General features: G+C 42.0%; 1 protein-coding gene across 1 annotated transcript in view; it reads left to right on the top strand.

Annotated features, from left to right (window-relative positions):
• Window positions 1-24,331, top strand: part of CPEB3 (cytoplasmic polyadenylation element binding protein 3) — a 154,657-nt gene that overhangs the window by 121,674 nt on the left and 8,652 nt on the right. Inside the window, exon 10 of the mRNA XM_052660908.1 lies at window positions 5,012-5,193. Coding sequence (XP_052516868.1) covers window positions 5,012-5,193 — 182 coding nt within the window. The remainder of the gene's footprint in view (window positions 1-5,011; window positions 5,194-24,331) is intronic.

Here is a 24,331-nt window from a genome sequence, read left to right as displayed (position 1 = left end):
ACTAGAAGCTTTTTCTTTCACCCAGTCCCAAGTTCAGAATGACTTCTCTCAGATAAACTCCAGAATTGGCATACTGACTTCATTCACCGCACTGCCCTTAAGATTAAGGATTTTCTAGTGTTGATTGGTATTTGTGAGCTCCCTCCTCTAGGAAAGCACACCCTCACCCACAGCTGATGTCAAAGGTTGCCATATCATTGGCAGTTTGAATAACATTAAGTAAGACTGGGATGAACTGGTGCTTATGGAGCAGAAACCAGGCCAAGTTAATGTTAAGCAAAGATTTATGAGTTAAGCAAATGTTAAAGGAAAAAAACCCCTGGGCAAAACGAAACATTTGAGCGCCGCTCTGTGCCCAACAGTATGCCCAGAGTTCTCATATATGTTTAATCCTCATGAAAACCTTGTGAGGTTGTAAGTGGTAGACTTTTCATCCTAGAGAGAAGGAAGCAGAGTTCAAAGGGGGTGATTAGTCAAGACCACAACAATTAAAAAAGCTAAGGCTCAAACTCAGATCTCCAGAATTCAAGTTTGGGACTCTCTACACAGAAGGAAGCTGCTTTATCAGAAGCTGAGATCTAAGATTCTGTCTCCGTAACAGTAATAACAGTCAGCCTGGTACCAGCTCGATTTAATCAATTTAAATACTCTTATCGCTCAGACTTAGTTGGTTGTTCATACCATTTATTTGAAAAATATTCATAACTTCCCAACATCTCATGCAGAGTGGAAGCTTATGAGCATTTCATCTACTGAAGATACGTGAACCACTTTTGTGATCCAGCTCGGCAATTCCTTTCTTTCCGAAGTGCAGGCCCCTTGGTCACCCTGAGGTGCCTTATGCCTCTTGTCTGTCTGCTTTGTTACTTCCAAAGGGGAGAAATGGAGCTTCTGGATTCATGATTTAAAATCTGAGAAGATGAACCTGTTAGTATTTCCCTCAGGAACGCCCATTCCTGCCCTGTCCCATTTGGCTCTCAGAGTATCTTGGACTCCTACATTGCCTTAGGCTAACTTTGAAATCTAATTAAACCTGGGGGGGGAGGCGGATGGGAGAGTCATCATGATTTTCTTTCTGTTGAGCTGATCCCTTTCAGATCTTTATGAAGAATTGGGAGTAAAACAAGTTGGGGTTCAGATTCACCTCCAGGACATGGCCACCACAACCCAGAGGAATTCATGGACATACTATACGCCACATACAACTGCAGTGTTTTTGTTTCCCTCTCTAGTCTGGGACACAGGGAAGCTCATCACAAGAGCCCGTGTGTAGGTTAGATTTATAGTAGTGTACTGTTCTCATGGAACAGTTGTTTATGAGCTGACTAGAGTTATCATAAGAGCATAGAACATCTTAACCAAAGTACATAATGCCCTTGGATATGGCTACCAGAACTCGTAATTTCCCACCCCTGTGGTGGCCAGACAGACCCTGATAACACTGTCTGGATGGGAAAGAAAAAAGAGAAGTGGTTTGGAGACATCTGACTTCCTCACAGACTCTGTCTATGCCTGCTGTCACCTCTATCTGTCTGAATTTCAACCTCTGGTACCCTCATCTTCCTCAGGTTAAATGTTAAGAACGTGCTCCTGGGAGATAACGCTGTCTTTGTCATCTACAGAGGATGGTTTCACATGAGGATTCACTGTTATACATTTAGTAGGTGGTTTGACTACATTTCCCAGATAAGACATATCCTTGATCAAAGACTCACATTTCAAGAGCAGGATGGAGTTCATAAAGTATAGATAGATCCATGAAGGTTTTAGTTGATCTTTCTACCAGATCCTTACTGCTTTTCTTCTGTTTTTCTCTCTTCCTCCCAAGTAGTCAAAATGGTAGCCCTCTTGCTGGCTCAGCTTCCTCCTCATTCAGAGGAAGGGATTTATATGGAACTTTCCTACATTAACTGATAATGCTCACTAAAGAATTCTTTAAAACCTAGCCTCTACTAGTAGTTGTATATTATGACATCTGTAGGTGAATTTGTATCTTCCATATAAAAAGTATTTTCAGATTAGAATTTTGTAGGACTTGAGGAAAGCTTGCTCTTTGTTAGTTACCTATATAGTAGATGAATTAAATTACTCTTTTTTTAATGTTGTTTTTACCAACTGGTTACTTTTCTCAATAATTAGAAATGCTGTTTAGTACTTAAGCAACATCCCTCTGTTGTTTGAGTGCAGCATGAGTTTAGGCAGCAGGAAGTACACTTTTAATGAGGACTTGCTGATTGAGTAAGGACCAAATACAAACAGCAGTTGTTGAGTTATTATTTACTTTTCTTCAAGGATCATCAGGCTATTGAGGCTTTTGTAGCTAAAATACAGGTTAAGGTAGAGAAATGAGTAGTCTTCATATTCTTCCCCCAAAAAAACTTTCTGTAGCCACCTTCGATTCTTCTAGCTTCTCAATAAATTGTCCTTCACTTGAATAAGACTTCATTGGCTCAAATGCCTGCAAACTTTTGGGTGGCCAAGAAAATGACTGCACATAAGCTTCTAAGTGGAAATTATTAATTTATATAATCTTCCTAAAAGCGTAAGTGAATGAGGGTTTCTTTTTCCTATCAGAACTGCTTAACTGCCAGTAGCATCAGCCATGACTGAATCTTTGGGCCGAGAAGGTGATTTTCCAACAGCCAGATTCACAAAGTGCTTGTGGAAGGTGCTGTCTCTGGCATCTGTGGATCCCTGAAGTTCCTTTGGAGACCAAGATGCCACAGAAGAACCTCTGGTTACAGTGGCTCTTGTCTTCGGCTGGAGCTTCAAGCTCTCTCTCTAAATTAGACACTTTCTTGAGTCCTTCCTAAGGGTAGAAGACAAGCGCATTCAATTCTTTGCCAACATTCGTCTCCTGGCCATTCACCAGGCTCGGGGAGTGTTCACTGTCTTATTCCATTCCAGAAGAAGCCAGGTCTTTGGGAAATTAGTGTTCAATTTCCAGGCCCCAAGGTTACCTATTTTACTAAGCCAACCTGACTAATAAAGGAAATTCATTAACGACTAAGGTGAATAAATTCAGCTTTCAATTTCTTCTTCTCTGTGACTGGAATAACATTAGCTATGTGAGGAAGTCCTTAAGCTATCATAAGTTGTTGAGACAAAGTAAGGACCCACTAAATTCTGATATTCAGGGTACATATGTGATTCTTGGGCTTCCCAGATGGCTCAGTGGTATAGTATCTGCCTACCAAGCAGGAGACTTAGGTTCGGTCCCTGGGTTGGGAAGATCCCCTGGAAAAGAAAATGGCAACCTACTACAGTATTCTTTATTCCTGCCTGGGAAATCCTATGCAATGAGGAGGCTGGTGGGCTGCAGCCTGTGGGGTCACCAAAGAGTCAGACACGACTTAACAACTAAACAACAGGGACATGATTCTTACTGCACCGTTTGAATGAACATGATTTCTGGATCCTGCCCCAAGACCGAAGTCAGGGTCCACTTGGGCTCTAACCAGCAATGTTTCTTTGACCGATATGACTCAGTAACTCTGATCATAATGGGACCATTGGGGTAGCTTTCTGCTCTTCTGTCTTTAAAAGCACTTATTCTCTGGCTTAATTACTGCTAGCTTATTTACTCATCTTCTGAAAATTACCTGCTGGTTGTTAAGTCATTCTTCCTATTAGAAACAGAAGCTTAGAAATCGACTGCCAGTATTAAGCAGTCCGGTTTGAAGAAGTCAGATAGAAAGACAGCCTTTCTTTCATAGTGACATAACTTTGTTATTGCCTCAGCAGCTGCCATTATAGGAACCAGCAGTACATGGCTGTCCTTCTGTTCATAGAAATCTGGTGGAGTTCTTGCATCATTAAGCCCTTCAGCCCTTGAACCTGCTGCAGAGCTCTCCTGCCACTCCAGCCCGTGCAGCTCGCCTTCTCCCCAGATACTGATTCCTGTGTAGCTCAGCTGTCTGGGGGCCTTTGCACACTGGCTGTGGCCCAGGTCTTCATCTGTCTTCCCTGTCCGCTCCTTTCCAAATACCATGTGTAGGTATTTGAGGAAGTGGATTCTTGGGTCATTCCCTAGGAGTAGGGCTAAGTCTTTTGGACTTAAAACCATGTGAGTGGCCTGAAAGGAGTGGTCATACCTGGAGGAGGTGCCATCCAGTATCAAGTAAACAATTAACTTCAGGCAGTTTGGATCCAGGTAAGTAACTGTATGTCTCTCCATGGTGCCCTTTGATGAGGACAGTTGTAGAATATCAGACCTTTGGAATGTCCAGTTTCCAAATGCCTTCTGTCCAGGTGTTTTGCAGATATACCAAAGAGCTCTAGTGAAGAGTGCAGACCAGACCTCTGGATTTATAGCAGGGTACAGGATGGATGTGCTTTTACTGCCTTTGTAGCAGCTTAGTGTTTCCTGGTAATTATAAGCACTCAATAAATGTTTATTGCTGCTATTATCATTTTTAGTATTGTTATTTAGAATTTAGTGTGAGAGGTTAGTATGGAGATTCCTCAATTGAAATAAACTCTTAAAAATCTTTTATTTTTTAAAAAATTGTGGAGAGTTATTTCTAGGCTGTAAGCATATTGCCTCTAGAATTAATTCTTTCTATAGCTTTATCTTAATTTACTAGTGTGACTTTAGTAATTACTTTCAGCCCTAGGGGTCAGTAAGTAGACTGTTTCTTATTAACTTGTTAGGGCACCTGAAGTGCTTTGCCTGCCCAGGGTCCACTCTAGTGGACTAAGCAGTTAGAAATTAGAAAGGAGGGTTGCTGATAGATCATTTCTTTTATACTATTGCTGAAGTTCTCATTATGTAAATTTGTGTGTGTGTGTGTAAATTCTTTGTTTCTTTCTTTTTTCATTTTGTTTTCAAATATCCTATGAGGAGCTCCCCTTCATGAGTTCTAAGACTGGTGTGGACAGTCTTCATGATACTTAACATGGGTTTCCCATTTCTTAGTTACACTGCATGATTCTTCTATATAGTCCTTCCTTCTCCTGGACAAGAGACCCTTCTAAACACTTATACCAAATGGTGTTTATTTTCTTGCAGTTGAGCTGGCAATGATCATGGACCGTTTATATGGTGGTGTCTGCTATGCTGGCATTGATACAGACCCCGAGCTGAAGTACCCCAAAGGTGCCGGCCGTGTGGCATTCTCCAATCAGCAGAGTTACATCGCAGCCATCAGCGCTCGCTTTGTGCAGCTCCAACACAATGACATTGACAAACGGGTAAGCAACTGCTTGGGGTATCATTGCTATGGGAAAGAAATGAAGGTTATTCCACGGGCCGCTGGGGAGAAAATCACCTTATGCGGCATTAGTCCCATGAGTCCATCTCGGCTGCGTGAAAAAGAGAATGCCCTTGGTATTTAAGGTGTTAATGAACTTTCTGTTTCCCCCATCCCTGGGGCGATGTTACACTTACAAAAGTAATGCTGCACAATTTAGTGAAGCAAACCAGTGCTGTTTAAAAGATAATGCCAGGACTTCCCTGGTGGTCCAGTGGCTAAGACTCAGCACTCCAGTGCAGGGACCTAGGTTCTACCCCTGGTCAGGGAACTAGATCCCCTATGCCACAGCTGAAGATCCCGTGTGCTGCAAGGAAGTCCTGGCGCAGCCAAATAAATTGATAAATATTTTTGAAAAAAAGATGATGCCAAGAGCACAGTGACAAAGATTGAGAGCCTGTTTGACCCACGTGGTCCTCTAAAAACAAAGAACTTGAACTAACATTGAATGTTAACATTCAGGAGTGTACATAAAATATTGAAGTTCCCGTTTCTCTTAAACTTGCAAGATCATATGTGATAGCAATTGCTGGAGCTATTGATAGCAGTAGCTGCTTGCTGTCCCCTCTAGTCCCCTCTCCAACTCTCTTTCTCCTGCTCATAGCAAATAGACATACCCGTTACCTGTCTCCTTGCTCATTGACATTGCCTGCCTGGCCGGTGGAGGCACTCAGATTTGCTGTCGTCCAAACAGGAGATAGTAGAGCTGGAGAGCATTCGTGTGCTCAGTTGGGTTTGGGGACAGACGCAGGTTTAAATCCTTAAACCCCAGTTCTGCCACTGTTTGGAAGCTTGGGGGACTAGAAGGAGTTAGGAGCTAATCTGAGACCTGATTGATAGAATAATGGAGCAAGGGGGGAAACATCAAGCCTTAGACACTTCCCATATGCAATGGTTCAATGGTTAATGCTTCCAGTCAAGGCTGTTTTGGGGGCATACACTGGACAGGAATAAATAAAGTAGTAAAATGTGTTTTCTTACCAGGTGTCAACTCCTCTCTGTGGTTGACTAACTGGTTTTGTGTAGCAGACCTAAGTGTGTTAGGAGGTGAAAGTTTCAATGGGTGATGGATTTTTTTTTAAGTCAGTAAGATAACATTTTCTTTAAGACGTAGATCAAATTACAAAAGCCAGTGCTTAAAATAAACAGTCTGTTTGCTACGTCTCTGGGATCCTTAAAAGTAAGTAGTGGTGGTTTGTTTTTTAATTAAAAGGAATGATTGTTTTACAAAACTGTGAGACACTCTAAATCAGTGGAAAGTCAGGGGTGATAAAGATTCAGCTCCATTCCTAGTTTTGAAGTGCCCACAGCACCCCTTTGGTAGCAGTAATTCCCCTACAGACTGTGAGCTCCGCAGAGCTGGGCATGGTGTCCGTCTCATCCTCTGCTTCCCCACTGCTTGATGTGTAGATACGGTTGTTGTCTAGTCACTCAGTCGTGTCTGACTTTTTGCGACCCGTGGACTGTATCCCACCAGGCTCCTCTGTCCATGGGATTTCCCAGGCAAGAATACTGGAATGGTTTACCATTAACTTCTCTAGGTGTAGATACGGTAGGTGCTTGGTAAACCTTTGTTGGATTGACAAATGGTGCTCTGTGGAGGGTTCTATTAACTTCTGCTGCTGGTGGACTTGCTTGTGCCTATATGTTTGTGAATCTGAAACCCCAGATTCCATTACATGTAGACTGCTTTTGGCCCGTGTCAGTGGTGAATCCCAGGCAATAAACTTAACCTGAAAAGCGTTGTGTTCTCATCTGTATCCAAGTAGCTTTCTTTTTGTTCCCCTCTGAAGCCAGAAGGCCTGAGACTGCTCAGGAGGTAGGTCCTAAAGATGATAAAAGAAGATTCCACCTTTCCTTTGCCCCCACCCTAACAACCTCCTGTCTTACTCCTTAGTTAGAAGGAAGTGGATTTACTCCAGGGTTTATGGTATTCTTTGAACTCCTTTAAGAATCGTAGAAAATTCAGGCACTGTTTTATTGCCTACCTCTCCTCTCACCTCTGCTATACTCATACCCTCAGCATTGATTCCCACAAGACTTAGACCTAGGTAAGGAAGAAAGAAGTCACATTTCTTTTGTTCGCATAATCACAGGCCATGCTATAGAGAAGTGTTTGGCTCATCAAACTTCTCAGGAACGCCATTGACTATTTCTGCTCTTTGCATTTGGGTTACCTATACCCTCCATACCTTAGGATGATCCTTGATAAACATTTAGGATAGCAGCCAGTTGTAATAGGAGTATGGCGTTTGGACCCAGAACAGATCCCAGTACATTTAAACCTCTGCTGCACCAATCACCAGACCTCTGGTGACCTCAAACAAGTTACTTAATGCCCAGAGCCTTGGGTCCTCATCTGTAACTCCTGGGGAAAGTCTGAAGATTAAATGGGATTTGAAGAGTGAACATCCAGAGTCATATGGCAGTTAAGATGTTTACCTGGCACTTGCTGATTTAACAGTATTCATCTTGCTGGAAGTGTACTTACACTGATGTTGTTAATATTAAATGGCTTGAATTTTATCGTTGCTCTGCTGGAGATGCAGTGGAAAGTTACACTGGTTAGTGAAAAGAGCCCTGGGCAGAGTCAGATGGCTGGGTCTACATGTGGTCCTGTTCCCAGTGGGCTGTGTGATTAAAGTCTGAGTTTCAGAATAAGGATAATAATAGTAATAGCTTTGTGTACCCCACTAGATTGTTGAGAAGCCCAGAAGAGACACTGAAAAAGAAAGCAGTACATACAGTGTGACTCACTGGGCAGGTGTATAGTGGGACTGTTGTGATGCCACATGGTGTCAAAAGGGATCTGTTGGTTCCTTCAGTGCCCTGGAATGAGAATCATTTGAGTGGGAAACTGAAAATTACTGCGAGTGATGGATTGCCTTCTCTCCCTCTCTCCCAGCTCCATCTTCATGCTCTTTGTTTGCACTGACCAAGATGCAGACCATATTCTTTACTATGAGAGATGGAGGCCAGCTTCTGTCTTGAGTGGGGCTCCTTTTCACTGGTTTTCTGTGAATATTGCACTCCCTTCCCTCAAACATTACTCTTTCCTTTTGTTTTCTTCTTGCTTTGAACACAGCCAGCAGTACCTTTGGGTTTCCCTGGTGGCTCAGACAGTAAAGAATCTGCCTGCAGGAGACTCAGGTTTGATCTCTTGGTCAGGAAGATCCCCTGGAGAAAGAAATAGCAACCCACTCTAGAATTCTTGCCTGGAGAACTCCATGGACAGAAAGCCTGGTGGACTACAGTACATGGGGTTGCAAAGAGTTAGACATAACTGAGTGACTGACACTTTGATTTTCAGCAATACCTTATTTTGTTGCCTAGGGTACTCTGAGAAGGCAATGGCACCCCCCTCTAGTACTCTTGCCTGGAAAATCCCATGGATGGAGGAGCCTGGTAGGCTGCAGTCCATGGGGTCGCAAAGAGTTGGACACGACTGAGCGACTTCACTTTCACTTTTCACTTTCATACATTGGAGAAGGAAATGCCAACCCACTCCAGCGTTCTTGTCTGGAGAATCCCAGGGATGGGGAGCCTGGTGGGCTGCCGTCTATGGGGTCACACAGAGTCGAACATGACTGGAGCGACTTAGCAGCAGCAGCAGCAGCAGCATGGTACTCCGAGTCTCTGTTAAGTGCACCCTTTGCTTTTATAGGTTGATTTCACTTTTATGTTTTGTGTCTTCTAAAGGTTGATTTGAGCTTTCCAGAGAGTTCCTATTTTATAAATAAGCAACATTAGTATTTCCTTAGGTTAGGCCCTTTTTCCTTGCCTGTGAATATAAAATATGCCAATATGCAACAGTTATAGAAACTGTCACTCCTGTAACTTCTGAACACTTCAGTTCAGTTCAGTTGCTCAGTTGTGTCTGACTCTTTGCGACCCCATGAACCGCAGCACGCCAGGCCTCCCTGTCCATCACCAACTGCCAGAGTCAACCCAAACCCATGTGCATTGAGTTGGTGATGCCATCCAACCATCTCATCCTTTGTCGTCCCCTTCTCCTCCTGCCCTCAATCTTTCCCCAAATCAGGGTCTTTTCAAAAGAGTCAGCTCTTCGCATCAGCTAGCCAAAGTATTGGAGTTTCAGCTTCAACATCAGTCCTTCCAATGGACACCCAGGACTGATCTCCTTTAGGATCAACTGGTTGAATCTCATCGCAGTCCAAGGGACTCTCAAGAGTCTTCTCCAACACCACAGTTCAAAAGCACCAATTCTTCAGCACTCAGCTCTTTTTATAGTCCAACTCTCACATCCGTACAACACCACTGGAATAACCATCGCCTTGACTAGATGGACCTTTGTTGACAAAGTAATGTCTCTGCTTTTGAATATGCTGTCTATGTTGGTCATAACTTTCCTTCCAAGGAGTAAGCGTCTTTTAATTTCATGGCTGCAGTCACCATCTGCAGTGATCTTAGAGCCCCTCAAAATAAAGTCTGACACTGTTTCCACTGTTTCCCCATCTATTTGCCATGAAGTGATGGGACCAGATGCCATGATCTTCATTTTCTGAATGTTGAGTTTTCAGCCAACTTTTTCACTCTCCTCTTTCGCTTTCATCAAGAGGCTCTTTAGTTCTTCTTCACTTTGTGCCATAAGGGTGGTGTCATCTGCATATCTGAGGTTATTGATATTTCTCCTGGCAATCTTGATTCCAGCTTGTGCTTCCTCTAGCCCAGCATTTCTCACGTGATGAACTCTGCATATAAGTTAAATAAGCAGAGTGACAATATATAGCTTTGACGTACTCCTTTTCCTATTTGGAACCAGTCTGTTGTTCCATGTCCAGTTCTAACTGTTGCTTCCTGACCTGCATATAGGTTTCTCAAGAGGCAGGTCAGGTGGTCTGATATTCCCATCTCCTTCAGAATTTTCCTCAGTTTATTGTGATCCACACAAAGGCTTTGGCATAGTCAATAAAGCAGAAATAGATGTGTTTCTGAAACTCTCTTGCTTTTTCCATGATCCAGCGCATGTTGGCAGTTTGATCTCTGGTTCCTCTGCCTTTTCTAAAACCAGCTTGAATAGCTGGAAGCTCACGGTTCACATATTGCTGTAGCCTGGCTTGGAGAATTTTGAGCTTTGCTAGCGTGTGAGATGAGTGTAATTGTGCAGTATTTTGAGCATTCTTTGGCGTTGCCTTTCTTTGGGACTGGAATGAAAACTGACCTTTTCCAGTCCTGTGGCCACTGCTGAGTTTTCCAAATTTGCTGACATACCGAATGCAGCACTTTCACAGCATCATCTTTTAGGATTTGAAATAGCTCAACTGGAATTTCATCACCTCCACTAGCTTTGTTTGTAGTGATGCTTCCTAAGGCTCACTTGACTTTACATTCCAGGATGTCTGGCTTTAGGTGACTGTGAGTGATCACACCATCGTGATTTTCTGGGTCATGAAGATCTTTTTTGTATAGTTCTTCTGTGTATTCTTGCCACCTCTTCTTAATATCTTCTGCTTCTGTTAGGTCCATACCATTTATATCCTTTATTGAGCCCATCTTTGCATGAAATGTTCCCTTAGTATCTCTCATTTTCTTGAAGAAATCTCTAGTCTTTCCCATTCTATTGTTTTCCTCTATTTCTTTGCATTGATTGCTGAGAAAGGCTTTCTCATCTCCTTGCTATTCTTTGGAACTCTGCATTCAAATGGGTGTATCTTTACTTTTCTCCTTTGCTTTTCACTTCAGTTCTTATCACAGCTATTTGTAAGGCCTCCTCAGACAACCATTTTGCTTTTTTGCATTTCTTTTCTTAGGGATGGTCTTGATCCCTGTCTTCTGTACAATGTCACGAATCTCATTCCATAGTTCATCAGGCACTCTGTCTATCAGATCTAGTCCCTTAAATCCATTTCTCACTTCCACTGTATAATCAAAGGGATTTGATTTAGGTCATACCTGAATGGTCTAGTGGTTTTCCCCACTTTCTTCAATTTCAGTCTGAATTTGGCAATAAGGATTTTATGATCTGAGCCACAGTCAGCTCCCGGTCTTGTTTTTGTTGACTGTATAGAGCTTCTCCATCTTCGGCTGCAAAGAATATAATCCGTCTGATTTTGGTGTTGACCATCTGGTGATGTCCATGTGTAGAGTCTTCTCTTGTGTTGTTGAAAGAGGGTGTTTGCTATGACCAGTGCGTTCTCTTGGCAGAACACTGTTAGCCTTTGCCCTGCTTCATTCTGCATTCCAAGGCCAAATTTGCCTGTTACTCCAGGTGTTTCTTGACTTCCTACTTTTGCATTCCAGTCCCCTATCATGAAAAGGACATGTTTTTGGGGTGTTAGTTTTAGAAGGTCTTGTAGGTCTTCATAGAATCGTTCAACTTCAGCTTCTTCAGCATTACTGATCGGGGCATAGACTTGGATTACTGTGATATTGAATGGTTTGCTTTGAAAATGAACAGAGATCATTCTGTCATTTTTGAGATTGCATCCAAGTACTGCATTTTGGACTCTTTTGTTGACCATGATGGCTACTCCATTTCTTTTAAGGGATTCCTGCCTGCAGTAGTAGATATAATGGTCACCTGAGTTAAATTCATGAATTCCAGACCATCTAGTTCGTTGATTCCTAGAATGTCAGTGTTCACTCTTGCCATCTTCTGTTTGACCAGTTCCAAGTTACCTTTATTCATGGACCTGACATTCCAGGTTCCTATGCAATATTGCTCTTTACAGCATCGGATCTTGCTTCTATCACCAGTCACATCCACAACTGGGTGTTGTTTTTGCTTTGGCTCCGTCTCTTCATTCTTTCTGGAGTTATTTCTCCACTGATCTCCAGTAGCATATTGGGCACCTACCGACCTGGGGAATTAATCTTTCAGTGACCTATCATTTTGCCTTTTCATACTGTTCATGGGGTTCTCAAGGCAAGAATACTGAAGTGGTTTGCCATTCCCTTCTCCAGTGGACCACATTCTGTCAGACCTCTCACCATGACCTGCCCATCTTGGGTGGCCCCACACAGCATGGCTTAGTTTCATTGAGGTAGACAAGACTGTGGTCCATGTGATCAGATTGGCTAGTTGTCTGTGATTGTGGTTTCCGTCTGTCTGCCCTCTGATGCCCTCTCTCAGCACTTACTGTCTAACTTGGGTTTCTGTTACCTTGGATGTGGGGTATCTCTTCACCTCTTAGGCAAGAGGTGGTTTTTTAAATTTTTCTTTTGATAACAACTTTATACCTTTTTGAAGTATAGTTCATATATGATACATATCCAGCACCACAGTTCAAAGGGATCATTAGAGGCAGGGAATCCTACTTATTAACCTGTGCTCTTCAAAGTCACAGGAACAACATAGGCTGGGCTGTTGGCAAATTTCTGCCCCCTGCTATGTATTAATTAAGGTCCTCCAAGAGTATGTCACCTGTTGGAGTGGGCTGATAAATCTACAGATCAGCAGGCTTTATGCCACATTTGCCCAGCCTTGAGAAGACTCCAGAGGTAGAAGAAGCTCTAAATGGCGGTTCCTTATAGCAGGGTTCCCCGCCATCCAGGCCATGGACCAGTGCCTCCTGTCATATAAGCAGTGGCATTAAATTAGAAACAAAGTACACAATAAATGTAATGTACTTGAATCATCCGAAAACTATCCCCCTCACCTCAGTCCATGGAACGATTAACTTCTACAGAACGGGTCCCCGATGTCAAAAGAGTTGGCGACCACTGTCTTACAGATCAAGACTGCTGCCATGATCTTGACTCTGCCACTGTGCCCAGAGGTCTGAATGGGAGTACTTTGCACATGGGTGACAGTAAGTGTGTGGAATAAATTAGGACGATATGTGAGGGAGCAGGGACTGGGAGTAGCCATGGAAGGCTGTCAAGGGTACTGGAATGAGCCACTGTCATCTCTCACCTGGACATCTACAGTTGCTTCCTCATTGGGCTCCCCAGTTCAACTTTAGCCCATCTCCAATTCATTCTTTACAATAAAAACTAAAGTACTCTGGGCTTCCCTGGTGGCTCAGAGGTAAAGACTCTGCCTGCCAATGCAGGAGATACGGGTTTGATCCCTGGTCTGGGAAGATCCCACCTGCTGCAGAGCAACTAAGCCCATGTTCCACAACCACTGAGCCTGTGCTCCAGAGCCCGGGAACTGCAGTTACTGAGCCTGCGCACCCTGGCGCCCACGCTCTGTGACAGGAGAAGCCCATGCACTGCTAGAGAGCAGCCCTGCTCAGCACAACTGGAGGAAAGCCCGCACGGCAGCGAAGACCTAGCACAGCCAGAAATAAATAAAAAGTGAAAAAAAAACATCTAAAGCAGTCTTTAAAAAATCATCTTTAAATCACATCTCTCCCTCCTTTAAACCTTTTGATTATGTTCTACTGCCCTTAGGTTCGAGGTCAAAGTCAATTAACACTGCCCACATGACCCTCTGTACAGAACATACTGCCTCTGCTTCAGCTCGCATTTCCTCATCTCGGTCTTTTTCTCGTGCTTTACAGGGTGATTATGGATAGTTACCTCTCCCTGCCTAAAACCCACTTTTCCTTCAGGTCTCAGATTATTTGTGACAATTTTAGGAATCCTTTCTTCAGTGGCGTTTACAGCTTTCCCATAGATCATTGTCATAATCGCATCTGTTATTCCTTTGTGGCGTTCAGTACCTCTATAATGAAGCAATCCTAAAGGAAATCAAATCTAAATATTCATTGGAAGGACTGATGCTGAAGCTGAAGTTCCAATAGTGCAGCCATCTGATGTGAAGAGCCAGCTCGTTGGGAAAAAAACCCCTGATGCTGGGAAAGATTGAAAGCGAAAGAAGAAGGGTATGGCAGAGGATACGATGATAAGATAGCTTCACCGACTCAGTGGACATGAATTTGAGTAAACTCTGGGAGATAGTAGAGGACAGAGGAGCCTGGCTTGCTACAGTCTATGGGGTTGCAAAGAGTCAGACACGACTTAACAACTGAACAACAAAAAGGAAGCAATGCTTTGTTTAATGTCCATCTGTGCTTCCAGACTGTACAATCAGTGAGGGCAATGATTGTGTCTCCTGTATTAACTCCTGGATACTCAGTAAGTGATACACAGTGGACCCACATTAATTAATTATATCTGAATGAATGAATGAGTCGTTGAATGAATGAATGCTGATGGCCTGAGAGCTTCCTTCGGCATGCCCAGCTGTCCACCAGAGGGCCCTCTGCACAGCTTTCTTTTTTCACTTAGTTAAGTGCGTTCACTTGAATTAATAAAGACGTTTAGGTTTTGCTGTTTGGCATATCGAAAAGTATTCTTTAACACTCACAGTCCATTAAAGCTGGACTTTAACTTGGGCATGACCTCATCTAACCCGGTTGATTTACAGCATAGGAGAGTGTAGGAGAGGCCTGGAGACAGGCTCTCAAGACACCTGTCATTAACTGACATGAGAGCTGCCTCTGCTCATGGAACTCCCTTCCAGACCTTGCTGTTCATCCAGGGTCTAATGTTCCTTTAACCCCACTTCTTTATCTTCACACAAACCAGGGTCCGAACTCCTGAACTGTATTATAGGTGCTTTAGTTTTATGTGTGTTTCCATAGTTCATGTAACGTTTCAGCTGAACCTACACTGCACAGAGCAGGACACATCTGGAGTCTGCTCTCAGGGTTTGCCAGTATGTCTACAAGTTACTTTGAACATTAACAAAAAGAGTTTGAAATTTTGTGTTGCAGTTGTCTTGCTTTTATTTTTTGTATTGTCTTCATGTAAACCTTTGTTCAAGTCAGTGTGAGCCAATGCAATTCCACTGGACTGTAACATTTAGTGAAACTGTGGCATTTTTGCTGTCATAATGACCCTTGTTATTGATCATTATTATAAATGAAACACATGCAATTCATGCCTCAGTTTTTACTTCAAAGGAGATGTTAATAATAGCTTGGAAAGAGTCCTCTAAGGCTTATATTCATGCATACTTTATGGCTAAATGTTTACCAGCTATCGGCCAATTGGTTATTTGTCTCTATGGCAACAATATCAAGGTAGTATGATACCCAGCACAGGGTTCTCAGCATTTCTTTGCTTTGGCATAAACTCTTATGGGTAACAGAGGCTCCCTAAAGCTAATGAGGGGTATTTATGTATCTTAGGGAGAAGGTACACCTCACACCCACTCCTGTCCTCACCACCCACAGAACCAGGCTATAGTGAAAAAGTGTCCTGGCTTGGAAATTGGGAGATCTGTTTATACTCCTGTCTCTTCTCCCAGTCACAGTGTGACCTTGGGCAAGTTACTTAACGTTTTAGAGGCTTTATTTTAATGATTTTACTGTCCCAGGATAGTAAGAACATCTAGCCTAAAATCTTCAGGTTTATTACACAGATAAACAGTGAAGGTGAAGAAGTGCTCTGGAAAGTTACAAGGCTATACAGATGTTGATTTATATTGTTGCTGAACCTGGCCTGTTTGAATAGTGCTTTTATCTCCTAAGGATATGTCCAAGGCTAACAGTTAATTCTTTTTTTCCTTTAAAGTTCCTGCTCAGTTCCACTAAGAATCTTTAATATAAGGATAATGAAATAGTTGAAGTTGACACTAAAAAAAAAAAGTTTAACATAAGTGCCAATCTACAGACAGACTGGTTAGATGTTAGTCAAGACACGCATGTAGAAACTCAAGTTTCATTTAAAGATGTAAATACCTGGATGCATTTTCTATTTAAAGGATTGAAGCTTTTTCCTCTTTTTAGTCTAGAAAGAGGTATTTCTATCAGCATCTTTTCTCTGATAATACAAAGATTTTGAGCCTGAAATTGAGTAGTGTTAGGGTTAAACTTTACTTATGTTCTCTTGAACAGTGTTTCTGTGAAAAACTGGGACAGTTCAAAGTGTTTAAGTACAACAAGGGCAAAAGAGGGCACCTGTACCCATTCTGTCTGTTTTAATGGTATTTTTAGAAGTGATGCCAAATGAGCACTTAAGGTTTGAAAGCTCTGCTAAATCCAGTTTTCTTTGTAACTCAAGTCTAGGTCACTTACATATGAAAGATTTTGCAGTGTGAAAAATGAGACCATTAGAAAATGGGCAGTCTTTTTACATGGCCATTTTTCTGCCCTTTGTCTATTCTGCATGGTCGTGAGAAACTTGTAAGGATAGAATCATTTGCGTCTCCCTTAATCTGACAAAAACATGTGATTTGATTTATGTGAACTATTTCTTTATAAAAATCTAAGGGATTTCCCCCCCCCACCCCGCCCAGCTGTTGTTTAGTACCACTTGATCATGTTGCCGCCTCAGAATTTAAAAGTAGAAATGTTTATAACTTGAAATACATCATGCAATTGACATTATCATTTACCAACTCGATCTGTAGAGCCTTTTTACTAGTAGAAAGGATACTAGACTAGAATCAGCTAATCTGAAGTTTAGTCTTAACTATACTTACTTACTGTATACCTTGAAGGAAGGACATGCGTGTATGTGTGTTAAAGTGGTTTTGAAGGCTGTAAAGCATTCTGTCAATATAAAGTCACACTGATAACATTAATTTACATGAAATCATACATGACTAATATTTGAGCTCTTCTGGAAGATCATTAGACATCTGGTTGGAATTTCACATGATAAAAAGAGTTAAATATTTCAGGCAAGGTAATGGTAAAGTTGGTTAGTTATTTGAGTTTTTGAAAGAGGAGGAACTCTCAGTAGGAAGGTCTTCCCTGCCCAGGAATCTATCCCTAAAATTAGTTCTTCAAATCATCATTTTGTACATTGTTCATAAAACATGAATCCATTGGATTTTTAATACTTATTTTACCAAAAGAAATCCTTTTCTGAGTCAAATGGGTTTGGAAATGCTTGCTTAAAGGAAGTTAACTAGGCTGGTTTACTCTGGGAATTCTTGGAGTCTTTTATATACTAATCTTCATAATGAACACACCCAAGAGGGAAACAAATGTTTTGATCATAGAACTCTTCTAAAATGTATCATCTCTTGGGAATAATGTTCTAGGGAACCCAGTTGAGTAACTACAGTATTTTCAGCTTCTTTTCTTCTTTCATGTTCAAATTTAAAAGTTTAATAAACAGTTGATTGTTTTTCCCTTCCTTGGCTCTTTTTCCAAGTTTGTTCCACACACATACAGTTTGTTTCCTTTGTTTTCTCACTGTGGTGACAAAACACATGAGATCTACACTCAACAAATCTTTACGTGTATGGTACAGTACTGTTAACTATAAGCACAGTGTCTTACTGAACAGATTCCTAGAACATTTTCGTCTTGTATAACTGAAACTTTATATGCTTTGAACTGCATCTCCTCAGTTCCCCTTGCCCCCAGTCTCTGGCAGCCACCTTTCCACTTTCTGCTTTCTGTGAGTTTGGCTACTTAGGTAACTCATATAAAAGTATTGGGAATCATTCAGTATTTGTTCTTTTGTGACTGGCTTATTTCACTTAGCATGTTGTCCTTCAAGTTCACCCATGTTGTCACATGTGAAAGGAGTTCCTTCCTTGTTAAATCTGAACAATATACCACTTTATGTATATACTACATTTTCTTTGTCCATTCATCTGTAAGTAGACATTTCGGTTGCTCCCACACTTTGGCTATTGTTATTAGTGCCACAGTGAACATAATAGTGAAAATATCTCCTCAAGATCCTGTTTTCAGTTCTCTTAACTACCCAGAAATAGGATTGCTGGATGGATATCTTTTATCTACAAAGGTTGGGGTTGGGCAGGCAAACAGCAGCTGCGTATTCAAGGATGCTGGGGAGAGCTCTGAAGGTGTGATCGATATTCCCTTTAGTATTTCTAGTTCTTCATCTTTTGATTATTTGAGATTATCTATTGTATCTTTCTTATATATAGTCCCTATACAAGAAGGGAAGAGAGTTTTGAAATCAGTATCCCATGAGAGTTGGACCGCAGAGAAGGCTGAGTGCCAAAAAATCGATGCTTTCAAACTGTGCTGTTGGAGAAGACTCTTGAGAGTCCCTTGGATAAGCAAGGAGATCAAAGAAGCCAATACTAAAGGAAATCAACCCTGAATATTCATTGGAAGGACTACTGCTGAAGCTGAGGCTCTAGTGCTTTGGCGACCTGACACGAAGAGCCGACTCACTGGAGAAGACCCTGATGCCTGGGAAGATTGAGGGCAGGAGGAAAAAGTGTTGACAGAGGTTGAGATGGCTGGATGGCATCATCAATTTAATGGACTTGAGTTGGAGCAAACTCCGGGAGGTAGTGAAGGACAGGAAGCCTGGCATGCTGCAGTCCATGGGGTCGCAAAGAGTCGAACACAGCTGAGTGACTTAACAGCAACAATACCATTGGGAAAGAATGTTCCTTTGCCTCTATTTTAGTTTAGTGGAGAGGACCTGGGAATCTGACTTTGTTAGCTAATTTAGAGCTTTCTGATACTTTTATTTAAGGAACATTGTGATAGTTAAGCCATAGCACAGGAATATTTGCTTTCAGTAGCTTATTTTCCAAATAGCCAATTTGTTATTTAATCAGATGTTATCCACTGCACCTTTCTTTGCAAGCACTTCAAGTTCTTCACATATTTAATCATTTTTTCTCTCTTCACCTAAAAACACATTGGGCCTAATTTTAGCTAAAGACTGTCAAAGGCTTTGTATTTTTAGCCTTCATGAAGATTAATCTGACCCAGTAACCATACTAACATAGTGCTGATAATACTGCACCTTGTCCCTGGCCACAGCTGGGACAGACGAGATAACTCAACACCAAAAGAAGTGAAGGCTCGGACAACCTGTTCCCAGACGATTTCAGCTTCTAACCATAGTCTGGAACTCCCACAACCCAGACTTTAATTTTCTGTTGTTACTGGTTCTTGCCTTGATCTGGCTTTAAAGTCTCCGAGCAGTAGCTGTAGGTATGTTTGATTTGACCTTTTGAGAGGAAGCAACACCCAGGAGTGAGTTCAAATATTGTCTGAAATAATACCACATGGGCTTATTTTGAAGCACTAGGAGTCTCAGAACCTTTGACTAGAAATAGTTTTTTAAATAGAGTTTGGGTCATCTAAAGAAAGAGAGAGAAATAATTCCTCTTCTCTGAACTTCTTGGGACATTTTTGTCTTGTCTCTCCTTCTGTGGTCTCAGCCCCTCATCTTTTCTGTCCTTCGCACTCTTTTTGTGTCTTCTACCATGGAATTGTGATCATTTTTAACATAACTGTTTAAAGTGATTAAATGTTCTTCTTTCCTTCCTATATTTGAGTATAGAGCTTGTTTATGAGATTATTAATGGAAAAAAAGATAGCCACCATTTTTTAAAGTATTTACTTCACTAAGACATTCAAGTTCTTTGACCCCATAAGACAGGGGTATCAGTCAGTCAGCAGTTTCTTGGTGAGTGCTGCTGCTTATTTGGAAGAGCTGGCCCACACCTCTAACATAGTAGGGGAAACTGAGGCCTTCAAGGTTATGATACAGCCAGTTAATGGATAGAGCCAGAGGGCTCTGCACTTCTACATCCTGTAGGGTTGAGGGGGTGGTGATGGCATGGCAGTCATGCATTTCACAGATCTTTAGTGATTTTCTCACCCTTTGCTCTCCACACGATCCTTTCCTCTGCCACTGAAGATTAGTTTGGGCTGATTTATATTCTCGCCTCCAGCCCCATTCCCAAACAGCATGGAAGGAAACCAGAGTAGAGAGTGAATCTATGGATTGTGTAGGATTTTGTCAGCTGGACCTTCTTTGTTTCATGGAAAAAGTTATCTTAAGGCTAAACAGAACGCTCACAGATCTCTGTGTGTTCTGTAGACATACGCAGCGTAAGTGCCAGCATTAGCACACGTAAGTATGTCTAGTGGTGGGACGGGTACAAAGATATTTTAAAACCTTTCATCCCCTAGCACTTAAAAATATGAAAAATGTTCAGTCCCATCCTTTGAAAAGGGAGAAAGAAGATAAAATCTAACCCATTTCCACTACGTTTTCCTTCAGTTCAGGTCAGTTTCTCAGTCGTGTCCGACTCTTCGCAACCCCATGAATCGCAGCATGTCAGGCTTCCCTGTCCATCACCAACTGCCGGAGTTTACTCAAACTCATGTCCATCGAGTCGGTGATGCCATCCAGCCATCTCATCCTCTGTCATCCCCTTCTCCTCCTGCCCTCAATCCCTCCCAGCATCAGGGTCTTTTCCAATGAGTCAGCTCTTCTCATGAGGTGGCCAAAGTATTGGATTTTCAGCTTTAGCATCAGTCCTTCCAGTTTACACCCAGGACTGATATCCTTTAGGATGGACTGATTGGATCTCCTCGCAGTCCAAGGGACTCTCAAGAGTCTTCTCCAACACCACAGTTCAAAAGCATCAATTCTTTGGCGCTCAGCTTTCTTCACAGTCCAACTCTCACATCCATACATGACCACAGGAAAAGCCATAGCCTTGACTAGACAGACCTTTGTCGGCAAAGTAATGTCTCTGCGTTTGAATATGCTATATAGGTTGGTCATAACTTTCCTTCCAAGGAGTAAGCGTCTTTTAATTTCATGGCTGCAATCACCATCTGCAGTGATTTTGGAGCCCCCCATAATAAAGTCTGACACTGTTTCCACTGTTTCCCCATCAATTTCCCATGAAGTGATAGGACCGGATGCCATGATCTTCGTTTTCTGAGTGTTGAGCTTTAAGCCAACTTTTTCACTCTCCTGTTTCACTTTCATCAAGAGGCTTTTAGTTCCTCTTCACTTTCTGCCATAAGAGTGGTGTCATCTGCATATCTGAGGTTATTGATATTTCTCCCAGCAATCTTGATTCCAGCTTGTGCTTCTTCCAGCCCAGCGTTTCTCATGATGTACTCTGCATAGAAGTTAAATAAGCAGGGTGACAATATACAGCCTTGACGTACTCCTTTTCCTATTTGGAACCAGTCTGTTGTTCCATGGTCAGTTTTAAGTGTTGCTTCCTGACCTACATATAGGTTTCTCAAGAGGCAGGTCAGGTGGTCTGGTATTCTCATCTCATTTTCCTTAATCTACCCCATATTTCTACTAAAATTACCTACTGCAAATCTGCTCTATCTGGAAGGTTGTGGGTAAGTTTGTTGCTAAGGAAAAGCTGTTTTCACGTTGCTGCTTTAATTTCCTAGGCATCTGTCAGCTACTTTCAGAACAGCAGGATTCCAATTCATAGTCAGTTGAAAAACTAAAAATTTAGCTCAGTCAGTAGAGAATCTGCCTGCAATGCAGGAGACCTGGGTTCGATTCCTGAGTCGGGAAGATCCCCTGGAGAAGGAAATGGCAACCCACTCCAGTATTCTTGCCTGGAGAATCCCATGGACAGAGGAGCCTGGCAGGCTACAGTCCATGGGATCGCAAGAGTCGGACACGACTTAGCGACTTAACTACTACTACTACTACTAAACATTCTCAGTATTGCCTGCCAGTGGAGGACGTTCTTTAGCAACTCTTAAGACACTGTGTGTAGTGGGGAGGATGCTAATTAGGTTATTGTGGATTTTAGACCTGGAAAGATGTACTCTGTGACACATGCCAAGAAGATTAGGAGCACATTATGATTAAAGCTTTGAGTTGTTGCTGTTGTTAAGTCACTAAGTGGCGTCTGACTCCTTTGTGACCCCATGGACTATAGCCTGCCAGACTTCTCTGTATACCAAATAAAATGGTCTTTCCAGGAAGCATGTTGCTCCAGATGATAAGAAATGGCCTACCTGACTTCTGGGCAGGCCTTCCCAGACACTTATCCCTATTAAATTATACCTTATTCCTCTTCACTTGGCCTGTCTCTCCAGTTTGTCCACTCTGACTCCATTATCTGAAATCACTGCTGCTCCTTCTCTACTAGACACCTGTAAACAAGCCTTACCTTCCTTGGGATGGCTGAGTATCTGACAGACTTAATTTGTTTTTTTCCCATGACCAAAGGGCAGACTGCAGCAGGGTCCATCCTGTAACTGTTCTTAACATAACCTTTAACACATAATTCAAGCTGAACCTGACCTTGGCTAATGCCTCCTTTCTCATTTCTGCAGCCTTTCAGGTCCAGGGAGAGAGAACTCTGGACCTGTTATTAGTTTATGGTCTCCCTGGGTATCACCTCTTTGCTACCAAGAGCTATTAGTCATTGCTTTATTTACTTTGGGAGGTCATTTTGTCGACTGATATCAAGACTACAGAGAGAAATATTTTCCCTGGTTTGTTAGAAGCACAGTAGCATTAGCATTGAGATCAGTTTATTATTAAAGTATGGCTTCTTCCCATCTATATCATCCTGCATGTATTATTCCCCTTTTCCACCTTCCTATAGCCATTTATCCAGCGTCCCACATCAGTGTTCCTTATCCCTAATAGTTACCCTCATCAATAGGTTGCACATGTTCTTCAGCATCCTGGGGCATGCTCATCTCCATTCGGTGTGTGTATGAACTCGAGCATTTCTCTCTGCTGGAAGTTCTCATTTCCTGGTGCTATAAACCTTTTTGAACAAGAAGGTCAGCTTGGTGATTTGATTGGCTCTGTGTTGGGCTCTAGTATTTAAATTTTAATGGTTGTGTAGATCAGTAATATGATTGCGATATGTCCAATATGATTCCAGCAGGTGGGTGTCTCCAAAATGCCATAGCTTAATGATCCCTAATGGTGATTTAGGTGGTTAACAGAGAAACCTGTTTTTATCTTACTTAAAATTTAATTTAAATTTTATTTTATTTTGGAGGATAGTTGATTTACAATGTTAGAGAAGGAAATGGCAATCCACTACAGTATTCTTGCCTGGAAAATCCCATGGACAGAGGAGCCTGGCAGGCTACAGTCCATGGCATCACAGAGTCGGACACGACTGAGCATGCACACACACGCACACACATTGCTGGTTTACAGTGTTGAGTTGGTTTCAGGTGTACAGCAAAGTGATTCAGTTGCATATACGTCTGTTCTTTTCCTGTGTCTATTTTAATAGTTATGTGTTGTGTATTGGCTAAAAATAGAATTTAGCTGGTCAAGTAAAACATCAAGTAATAGTACAGATGGTGTTTGGATATGGCAAACACTGCAAATGGTTGGGAATGCCTTTAAGAAGCTCTCAAATAGACCATAAACTGTTTTGAGGGAGAACTATGTCTTATTCTCCATTATATTTCAGTGTTTAATACGGTGGCATACAAGGAATAGGTGGTGATTTAGTCGCTAAGTTGTGTCCAATTCTTATGACCTCATGAACTGTAGTCCACCAGGCTCCTCTGTCCACAGGATTTCCCAGGCGAGAATACTGGAGTGGGTTGCCATTTCCTTCTGCAGGGGATTGAATCTGGGTCTCCTGCACTTGCAGGCAGATTCTTTACCAACTACCAGGGAAGCCAAAAAAGCCTAGGTGCTCCATAAATATTCATCAAATAAATTAATCCATTTGGGTGAAAATAATTACTTAAGGACCACCTAACTACCAATGTCCTTCATGCAGCTACTTCTGTTTTGTTGATACATATTGTCTGAGATACCATGTGACTGGTATCCTTTGAGAGGTTATGGTGGTCCAAAAGTTACATCCTTTACTCTTCAGCTTTATTCAGAGTCTTATTTAATGTACTAGTCTCAGCAAATGTGATCATCTAGCTTTTAATCCAGTTAAACAATTATTTGAAGTTGCAAAATTATAAAGGGTCTTTGAAAGGTATTAACAGTGGTAGCAGGCAGACACATTCTGAAGGAAGTGACAGAAAAACTGACCACTGCATCGTCTTACCTGCAAGACATCCTTTACGTTACTGTAAAGGGTGTTGGTAGTACCCTTTGCTTGAGAGGGGAAAGAATAGATAGTACATTTTAGGAAGATTTCTGTCTAAAAATATCAAAATTCAAGATGTCTAGCACCGAAAAGGAAAAATGTCTGCTTCATGGAAAAGTAACTTATGAGAAATCTGTTATTCATTAAAGAAGTTGATTAAACAAGGCATCAGTGTGTGCCTGTGCCTGGTGCCTCTGGACTGATAGAGCTTTCTGACAGATCTTCTGAGTATTGTGTTTACTGGATCCCTCAAACCCCCATGTGGTAAGGAATATTGGTGCCAAGCTCAGCTGGAAGCCTGAATACACAGAAAGGTGCAGTTCAGTTCAGTTCAGTTCAGTTGCTC

This window comes from Budorcas taxicolor, chromosome 23, assembly GCF_023091745.1.
Source record: "Budorcas taxicolor isolate Tak-1 chromosome 23, Takin1.1, whole genome shotgun sequence".
In the NCBI taxonomy this organism is placed as follows: Eukaryota; Metazoa; Chordata; class Mammalia; order Artiodactyla; family Bovidae; genus Budorcas; species Budorcas taxicolor.
This window is presented reverse-complemented; position numbering and strand designations above follow the sequence as displayed.